At 50.8% G+C, this 9,665-nt stretch overlaps 1 protein-coding gene and 1 long non-coding RNA gene across 3 annotated transcripts; one reads left to right on the top strand and one right to left on the bottom strand.

Moving 5' to 3' along the window:
- Window positions 1–1,269: 1,269 nt before the first annotated feature.
- On the bottom strand, window positions 1,270–5,531 carry LOC137485947 (uncharacterized). Its single transcript, XR_011005510.1, has 3 exons — window positions 4,958–5,531; window positions 4,642–4,768; window positions 1,270–2,270 (listed from the first exon to the last, which is right to left on the bottom strand). It is a non-coding gene; the product is annotated as an uncharacterized lncRNA (long non-coding RNA).
- Window positions 5,532–5,870: 339 nt separating this feature from the next.
- SRSF1 (serine and arginine rich splicing factor 1) lies at window positions 5,871–9,465 on the top strand. Of its 2 annotated transcripts, none has more exons than XR_011005505.1 (4): window positions 5,871–6,314; window positions 6,490–6,674; window positions 6,890–8,037; window positions 8,955–9,465. XR_011005505.1 is itself a non-coding variant. In XM_068210753.1 (4 exons), the coding sequence occupies exons 1-4, from the start codon at window positions 6,121–6,123 to the stop codon at window positions 7,510–7,512; spliced, it is 747 nt and encodes a 248-aa protein (XP_068066854.1). In that variant the 5' UTR covers window positions 5,880–6,120; the 3' UTR covers window positions 7,513–9,465. The 2 variants fall into 2 exon arrangements, 1 of the variants encoding a protein (XP_068066854.1); XM_068210753.1 differs by having other exon boundaries at window positions 5,880–6,314; window positions 6,890–7,062; window positions 7,318–9,465.
- Window positions 9,466–9,665: the final 200 nt, after the last annotated feature.

Below are 9,665 nucleotides of genomic sequence, written 5' to 3' on the forward strand. Positions count from 1 at the left end.
TTCAGAGGATAAAAATATTGCTTCTTGGGAAATGATCAAATTTGTATCCATCTTTCATGCTCTAAGTGACACAGCTGACAAAGGCTTGATATTCCTATTTACTGCCCTCAAGAAACTGCACCTAAAAGGCCTATTAGGAAAAGGAAAAAAAGAGGTTATATTTCATGTACAGCGGTACAGCAAGTGCAGTATTATACATAAATCAAATGGTATTGTTTTTTCTTTGCATTGAAGAGCAGAGAATGGAACAGCCACTGCTGGGGCCCTGCTCCTAATTTCTGACTCATCTTTTAACCTGCTCATTTAAAAGCACTTACTTTGCATCCTTCTCTTTAAGAATTAGTGGGATATGAACCATGAGGTTTCCTAGATTAGCAATGTCTGGATAATAAAATGCTGTGGACAGGATTTCCAGTGGGAGCAGAATGCTTTCAGCAGTACCTGGGCACTGGGATCAGCAAACCTTGGCGGCTGCTCCCACGCTGGCCCTTTTGTAAACGTTGAGTTTATTTTTCCTGGTTTATTTGCCTTTCATTGAGCTCTGACAGGAAAAATAGATGGCTCAGTGTCCCTCCCACCCTGGTCTCTGTGAGGTTTTGTTTCACATGGTTATCACAGTCCCTCGCCTCCTCCAGTGTTTACATAAAGTTACAGTGCCCACAAAACAGCTCCGAAAACTTTATTTGTATTTTAAAATATTCTGCTTGAAACCAATCTTAGTGCATTTCTCTCTCGTTGTAGTTCCTTGTGTTAAATAAAATCAGCAAACCCTCACTGATGCCACAGGGGCCGCGTGGTGCTGAAACCCCGAGTCGGGGAGGCAGCGGGGACATCGGCAGCGCTGCCAGCGGCTCTCCACGGAAAGCTAATGGAAAACCTTTTAAAAGCCACTCAGGCCTGGCAAATCTGGGTTATTTTTGGAGAACAAAGAGATGCAGCTCCATCCACGCTCCCAAGGCTTGGCTGGGTGGCACGGCCCGTACAGGGACATCGCTGGGATGTGTAAGTGCAGAGCTCCCGCTGGCCGTGGCCCTGCGGTGCCCTGGCAGGGATGGTGACAGATGCCACACGCCAGATAAGAAGCGATCAATACCTCTAATGGACAAACACCGTTTCAGTTCCCTGTATCAGGATGGCACTGCTCACTCCCAGCTGGAACACAAGTGGTGGGAAGGGAAGTGCCAGGAGGGGCCGGTGAGCTCCCGTTGCTGGAGCTGTGCCGCCTGTGCCGCCTCTGGTAGCGGCTCCTCACCGGATCTCCCAGTGTGGATGGCTCAGTCACCTGTGTGCCACACGCCTGGAGTGTGGGAATGCCTCGAGGGGAAAGGAGGCAACTCCAGGAAAATGCACAGGGAAATAAAACCAGCAAAAGGAAAAGGAGCAGCTGCAGGAAAACCCTCGCTGCCCAGTCCCCGCCAAACCACGACGTTCCCTCTGGAGTGAGCGACCCCAATGGATTCGCTCCTTTCCGCCTATTTATTTATTTATTTCCGCTTATTTATTCCTTAGCAGGAATAAATGTTAGCAGGTTTATTTACACTGACAGCTTGCATTTATTTTCCTCCCTCTCCTCGTCAGGCCTTGGAGCATCCCACCAGGCAGGGAGAGGGAAGAGCAATGCAAGCAGCTGCCACGATATTCGGTGACAGCGGGAGGCAGGGAGCAATGGCAGAGCTCTGGATGAACAGAAATGTCTTCCCAGAGAAATAAATCCATGAAAATGGGTTGGGGGGGCTCACTGAAAATTTCTGGTCTGTGCTAACTGCTGCTCCGTTCCCTCCCAGCCCCGGCCATGGTGTGCTAGCATGTGGGAATCACTGCAAATCCAAGTAACGTGAAAACAAGACAGCAGAAATCACAGCAAACCCATGATTTTTATTATTTTTAATATTTAAAAATTAATCTTTTATTGCTACCAGCCCAACAAATAACCACACACAATTTAACTGATTCTGCTTCCCTGTGCCCTGTCACTCTGCTCCAGGGACCTTGGATCTGAGCACATCGTGGGGTGTGGCTGTTCTCAGGAAGGAAAAACAGCAGGGGTTTGGAAATTTAAAAAATAAGCATTCCCAATCCACCTGGGACGATTTGAATTCCGGTGGTGTTACCTCTGCTCGTCTGGCTTTTCTCCTTTAAGTCCCCACCTGTGTGTGTCCTTTTGGGCTGGCTTCCAGGAAAAATTCCCACTGGCAGTGTGCTGTGTTTTCTGTTTGCATCCAGACATGCCCCAGCATGTGCAGAGGAAATCTCTTTGCTTGCAGTTAAATCTGCATAAACAAAACGAGCTCTGTCACCATCCACTGCTATGGGAATTATTTTCAAGCTTACACACACTTTCCTTGTCTTATCTTAAGCTCAGAGTTTCTCTGAAAAAGTCAGACTGGTGTTTTTGGATCTTTTTCCTACATGCAAAACAGTAAGTTTGATCACTCTGAAGCACTATTTAAAATGGACACACACACACAGCCCAAAATATCAGCTTTGATTTCACTGCAAAGACACAACCTGTGTGGTTTCAAGTTCCTGGTGAAATGCCAAGGAAACCCCTCCAGCAGCAGATTCCAAAGGACAGTTACAGGAGGGAAATGGCAAGTTTGGACAGCTCATTGCTCAGTTCTCAAAAAAAAAAGAATTCAGATGCCTCTTAAAAACCGACTCTTTTCTCCCAAACAATCTGGGCTTTGATGAACTGTTATTTTGCAAGACAGAAAGATTAGTCAGGACTAATCCAGCTGGATGGCTCTGTAGCAAGGATTAGGACAAACAGGTTCTCTGTGACAGAGCTGGGCGATGACAGGCCTGGGCCACAGCCCCAGCCCTGCAGCTCTGCAGCTCTGCTTGGGAAACCTCCTGCTTCCCAAGTTTCATCAGGAATAACAATAAGCAATGATATTATGTGGGTAATATCTGCATTATTCTCCCTGGTTTCCGTTGCTCCCATTTTGAGGACAAAAACTTGTCATTTTACAGTAGTTGGCTTCTTTTTTTCAGCAAGATTATTTGCCTTTGCCTTCCCAGTAAGTTATTTTCTACATAACTTATTAATTCCCCACGCGTGTTTTGCTAGAGAGCCAAAAATGACTCTGAGAAATAAGTATTGTGCAGCATATCCCACTAAACACTCCAGTGATAACACAGACCTAAGGAAAGCAATGAGGAAGAAAACATCTAACTCTGCTATAAAGAGACACTTCATTAAGGTAATTAAAAGAATCATTTAAAGCAGTTATGAGGATTATTAAGACACAAAAGAAATTATGCAACGGGGTTTTCACCAAGCAGGCAGACTTACCATTGGTTTATGATGCCTTTAAGAGTAACTTTCAGTGGGTTTAATGAGGTTTTGAAAATAGAGACTCATTTCTTGGCAAGGGATGGAGTTTCCCTACACTTGGGAAAAGCATAATCAGGATTTTTGTGTGTTTTTGGTTTTTTGTGGGTTTGGTTTTTTTGGGGGGGTTGTTTTGTTTTGTTTTTTGTTTGTTTGTTTGTTTGTTTTAATTTTTTGTGGCAAGAGGTCTTGTTATGTTTTTTTCATATCACAGAAAGGTTTGGGTTGGGAAGGGCCTTAAAGCCCACCCAGGGCCACCCTCTGTCACGGGCAGGGACACCTTCCACTGTCCCAGGCTGCTCCAAGCCCCGTCCAGCCTGGCCTTGGACACTGCCAGGGATCACAGAATCCCTGAATCATAGGCTGGAAAAGACCTCCAAGATCAGCGTGTCCAATCCTTGACCCAGCACCACCCTGTCACCACTGAGTGCCACCTCCTGGGCACTTCCAGGGATGGGAACTCCATAAAGTGTTCCTGGTGAGCTGGCAAATAACCCAACAGCTTGTTAAATTGTGAGTAGCTTTTAAATAATCTTAAAAGCCCATTATCTGCCCCAAATCACCCCCTGAGGTTACACAGATCCGCGCTGGCCCAGCAGGGGCTGCGGTCGCTGCTCCCCACTACAGAGAGAACTGTGAAACCCCAAAACTCTGTCACACACGCAGAACACGCCCAGGCAGTCGGGAATTTACGCTTTGCCCCTTGTAAGATGGGCTCTCTCACCCCTCCCTGCTGGTATTTAACCCCCTGGCGACCCAACAGGGACATTCCTCCTTAGAAACCCTGGGGCAGAGGCGCCCTGCCCTTCCACCTCGGGGGGAGAAAAACGAGCAGCACCGCTAACAGCACAGAGTCCTGATGCTACACTGAAAACCCTTCCTGTCGGCTGTTTTCCCAGAGAAAACCCTGTCCTGACTGCTGTTTTCCCAGAGAAAACCCTGTCCTGACTGCTGTTTTTCCATAGAAAACCCTGTCCTGACTGCTGTTTTCCCAGAGAAAACCCTGTCCTGACTGCTGTTTTTCCATAGAAAACCCTGTCCTGACTGCTGTTTTCCCAGAGAAAACCCTGTCCTGACTGCTGTTTTTCCATAGAAAACCCTGTCCTGACTGCTGTTTTTCCATAGAAAACCCTGTCCTGACTGCTGTTTTTCCATAGAAAACCCTGTCCTGACTGCTGTTTTCCCATAGAAAACCCTGTCCTGACTGCTGTTTTCCCGGAGGAACATGCGTTTTTCATTAACTGTGAGAAATGATGGGCTCCAAGGAAGGGCAGGAGGCACTTTCCACAAGCCCTTAATGAACTCACCAGGCTCGAAGGGCTTTCTCCACGCTCCCATTCAGCCGCTCGCGGTGGTTTCAGCGGCCCAAGCTCTGCAGCACCACGCGGTCGCTGGTGTGATGCAAACAGCCGGGGATCCATCAGTGACACACACCTAGACCGCACAAGGTCGTTTATTTCAGGGATTGTTAGCACAATTTCTGCATTACCTCAAGTGGTTTCTCACTCTAAAGCTGCTTTAACACATCTTTGAGGGCTTTGTGACAATGCAGAGCACCGCAGTCATTTTAAAGTGTCTTTATTCAAATTACCATTTTAAAAACATAACATATTTGGATATTACCGTCCTGCTTCTTCCCCGGGTTATCCTTTTTTGCCTTCAGTTGAGTCCGTTTTTCATGTGACGCTACATTAAACCTTCGCAAGTGCACTATGTAGAACATTCTTCAGCAGGAGCACGCAGCCCTCAGCAGTGTTCTCAAATGCACCCACTCGGGACGCGACTTCGCCTCAAATTTTAACGCCTTTTGTTCATCCGCTTTTATTAACTTCAGACACCAAGTCAAGCCCATTCCTAAAGTTTGTTTTGCCCAAGCCCATCGTGCTCAGCTGCAAGTGCTGGACGCAGGAGCCCCCAGGGACCACGCGGTGGGCTCAGCAGTGGGAACACACCCCGCGAGCGGGGAGAAGGCCCAAACCCAGGCGATTTAAACGCCCCACGAGAAGTGTGAGCTCGGGGCCCGCCCCGCTCCCCTCAGCCCCCGGGGCGGCCATCTTGGGTCCTGCCCCCCGGGGAGCGGCCACGGCGCTTTTCTCCTGTCCCGAGAGGCTCGGCACACGGGGACAGCGCGTTTCTCCTGCCCCCTTCAGCCGGCGGCGGGGCCGTGGCGGGCGCGGCGGGGCGGGGGCGCGGCGCCATGCCGGCCCGCCCCGCGGGGCATTGTGGGAGCCGCCCCGCGCTTGGCGCCAAGCGCGCCCGCCGTCCCGCGCGGTGCATTGTGGGCCGCGCCCTCCCCGGCCGGGCCTAAAGGAGCGGGGCGCCGCACCGGACGTGACGTCACGCGGCCTCCGCCGTTTAAGCCGCTGCCGGGAGGAGTGCCCTTTCGTCTGCCGCGGGGACCGCAAGCTCCACACGGTGTACCGGAGCTCCCGCAGCCTCGCGCCCCGCCGCGGCGGCCCCCGCACGGACTCGGCTCCTCCGCGGCGGCGAGAGCCGAGGGACTACTTTGCGGTGGCACCGCGCATGCGCGGGGCGGGCGGGTGAGGGCGCGGCGGAAGACGCGCGCGCTGCTGGCCCGCCGTGAGCGCGGGCGGTGCTGCGGCCGGTGCTGCGTCCCGGGGTGAGATCGGTGCGCGCAGAGGCAGCGCGAGCGGAGCCGCGGGCGCCATTTTGAAGCGGCGGTCGGGGGAGGTGACGAGCGCTCCGAGAGCCCGGCCCGGCCCCGCCACCGCCGCCCCGCGCCGCCCGCACCGCCCCGCGCCGCCGCAAACATTGCCGACCTCGCCATGTCCGGCGGCGGCGTCATCCGCGGCCCGGCCGGCAACAACGACTGCCGCATCTACGTGGGGAACCTGCCCCCCGACATCCGCACCAAGGACATCGAGGACGTGTTTTACAAGTACGGCGCCATCCGCGACATCGACTTGAAGAACCGCCGCGGGGGCCCGCCCTTCGCCTTCGTCGAGTTTGAGGACCCCAGGTGAGACCCCTGTGGCGCTGCCCTGGGCCCCCCCCCAGCCCCGGCGGAGCCGCCGCTGCCCGCCCGGCAGCACCGGGCCGCGCTAACGGGGCCTGGCGAGGCGGCGGGCGGGAAGCGGGAACAAAGGCGGGGGGTGCGGCGGCCGCGCTCACCGCCCGCCCCGTGCCGCCCGCAGGGACGCGGAGGACGCCGTCTACGGGCGGGACGGCTACGACTACGATGGCTACCGCCTCCGCGTGGAGTTCCCTCGGAGCGGCCGCGGCACCGGCAGAGGCGGCGGCGGCGGCGGGGGAGGAGGAGCCCCCCGGGGCAGGTACGGCCCCCCGTCCCGGCGCTCGGAGTACAGAGTGATCGTCTCGGGTGAGTCATTGCTCTCTCTCGGCCCAAGTGCTCCCCCGGGGTCCTGCAGGCGCGGTGCGGCTGCGAGCTTCTCGTTAAAAAGCACGGCCCCGTGTGCTTCGGGAGGGGAGCAGTGGTGTCCCCACGATGCTGGGCGCTCCTCTCCTTTGCTCTGCTGCAGTGCAGGAGGTGAGGCTCTAATCCGGTTTTAAAGTCACGTTTTGGTTTTTCTGTAGGGCTGCCTCCAAGTGGAAGTTGGCAGGATTTAAAGGATCACATGCGTGAAGCAGGTGATGTATGTTATGCTGATGTTTTCCGAGATGGCACTGGTGTCGTGGAGTTTGTGCGGAAGGAAGACATGACCTACGCTGTGCGAAAGCTGGATAACACTAAATTTAGATCTCACGAGGTAGGTATCACGCTTACTTTCTTTGGCCAGAATTGGATACAAGGGGCTTAACAGTAGGATTTGAAGGTAAGGAACGCGTGGTGGCCGTTGTTTGGTTAGGAAGCAGCTAAATAAGTGTGTGGTCAGGCTGGACATAGACGTGTAAGCTCTGCTGTCTGTCCCGGCCGTAGTAACGCTGTCTGCAGTCTGTCAGCATGCCTGAAACATGGCCCTGAAGCCTCGACGTTTCAATCGAAAGTTCTGTCTATTCAATAGGGAGAAACTGCCTACATCCGTGTTAAAGTTGATGGCCCAAGAAGCCCAAGCTATGGAAGATCTCGGTCCCGCAGCCGTAGTCGTAGCAGGAGCCGTAGTCGAAGCAACAGCAGAAGCCGCAGTTATTCCCCAAGAAGAAGCAGAGGATCTCCACGCTACTCTCCCCGCCACAGCAGATCCCGATCTCGTACATAAACATCACTCTAGCTCTGATCTTTTTGTAGAACCCCATGTTGTACACAGTTTTCCTTTACTTAGTACAGTCTTTCATTTTTTTTTTTAATTCCAACTGTTTTACTCGAATTGGCTGAAGTGTTGAATTGCATTCTTGTGTAAAATCCCTAGTGAGTATTTGCTCCTCGACACCGACATTCCCCTCCTGTCTTTGGTAAATTGTATTTTAATTGCTGTCAGTCAGGATTGTTCTGGTTTAGTTCTAGTTCAACACCAACATTCTTGGAGCTGTGGTATTGCTGTGTAAATGTCTCAGTGTTCCGCTGTGGTCGAGACGAGCTGGGGATGTTGGGATGTTTGTGGCTAACTTGTCTCTTCTGGGGGAATCTTACATTTTATCTTGCCTTTTCGTGTGTCTTTCTGTAGACATATCTGAAGAGATGGATTAAGAATGCTTTGGATTAAAGGATTGTGGAGCACATGTCAATCATTTTAGGATTGTCAAAAGGAGGATTGAGGAGGATCAGATCAATAATGGAGGCAATGGTATGACTCCAAGTGCTATTGTCACAGATGAACTTGGCAGTATTGACCTTATACTGAGAGACAGGGGAATTGAGGCCCAGCACCTACGTGTCCCCACGTGTCGCTTCAGGCATGTCCTCGTGACCGCAGGCTGCGATTGCTCTTCTCTTTAAAAACTTCCTTCTCTGGGGGGGCAATTGTGGCCAAATCCCTGCTTTTGTAATTCTCTATTCCATTCTAGTTTTCTAAAGGAGTAACCGGGGCCGGGGGGGAAGTATTTGGTTTATTTGTCCCGCAGCGTTTGGTTACAAGTGTCCATGTCCGTAGTATCCGTACACTTGTAGTAGAACTTGCAATCAGAGTATAATATCAATACTGCTAAAATCTGCATGTCCTCTGTGTGACTGATACAGCGTGGCTGTTGCATTTTTATAAGTACCAGAATGAAAGCAAAATAAAAATAGCAAACCTAGTGGGGAATAATTTAAGTCTCAGCCCTGCCCCCTCAGACTAATTCACGATTGACTCACGATCCGTGTGAAAACACCGATTGTAAACGTTCCCTCCAGCTGGGAGTGCAGCTGTAGTCCAGCCATTCCATAGTAGGTGGATAGACCGAGCAGTTAAAGCTTTTCCAGTTTAGTAAAACCATTTTTTACAACCACAAAACCTCGTACCCACCAATGCGCTGAGTATGTTGGCATTTCCAGTTGACATATTGTAAATATTTACAATGTTTCCTCCAAATAGTAATTAACATTTCTAAAGAAATTATCTGAGCATCACCATTGGAAAGTTTGTTTTGGGGAATTGATAGTTATTACTGTACATCTGAATTAATTGATGGCAAACATAACTGATCATTCCCCAGAATCCTATTTTTTCATTACAGTATCTAACTTTTTGCCTCCTCTTTTTTGGTTTTGCTGGTTATAAAGGTTTGGATTGGAGAGGGCTCACTGGATCCCAATCCTTGGAGCTGGATCATTGGATTCAAATCATAATGTGGATAGGATAGGGAGGCTGAATTACAAGGATTCATGGAGCGGGATCAAATTACCAGGAACATAGGAGTGGATTCCTGCCCCAACCAAACCGCATTCGTGTGGATTTTTTTTATTCAACTCAATTGGCTATTCCAAAGATATTTTTTTTTCCTATTTTTGACGATTGGAGCCCTTAAGATGCACGATGGAGTTTTGCATTTTTTTGGTAAAAGGAGCAAAGCGAGGACCTGGAGAGGTACGCTGGAGCAATCTCCTTGGAAGGATTCAGCACGAGTAGATGGTAAACCTTAAAGGGGAAAAAGGGGGGTTTGTTTAAAAAAAAAAAAAAAGTAAATAAGTCATTTCTCTAAATTTAAAGACCAAAATTGGAGTTAAAAGATGATGTAGGTTTCAATTGGCCATTGCTTTTTTTTCTTTGACAAATAAAGTTTTTACAAAAACACGGCCCGTGTCATCGTTGGTCGCAGAGCCTCGTCCTCGCCCGCCGCCCTCGCGTTGGGGTCCGGACAAAAGCCCTTTGTGTGGAACAGAGCCCGAGTGTTCCACAGGAAGCGCCCATGGATGAGCTTCTCCTCAATAAAGGATCAGTTCCCTGGGAAATGGGTGGAATCCAGTCGATGGGGAGGGGAAAAGAATGAGTTC

Source organism: Anomalospiza imberbis, chromosome 20 (genome assembly GCF_031753505.1).
Source record: "Anomalospiza imberbis isolate Cuckoo-Finch-1a 21T00152 chromosome 20, ASM3175350v1, whole genome shotgun sequence".
Classification (NCBI taxonomy): domain Eukaryota; kingdom Metazoa; phylum Chordata; class Aves; order Passeriformes; family Viduidae; genus Anomalospiza; species Anomalospiza imberbis.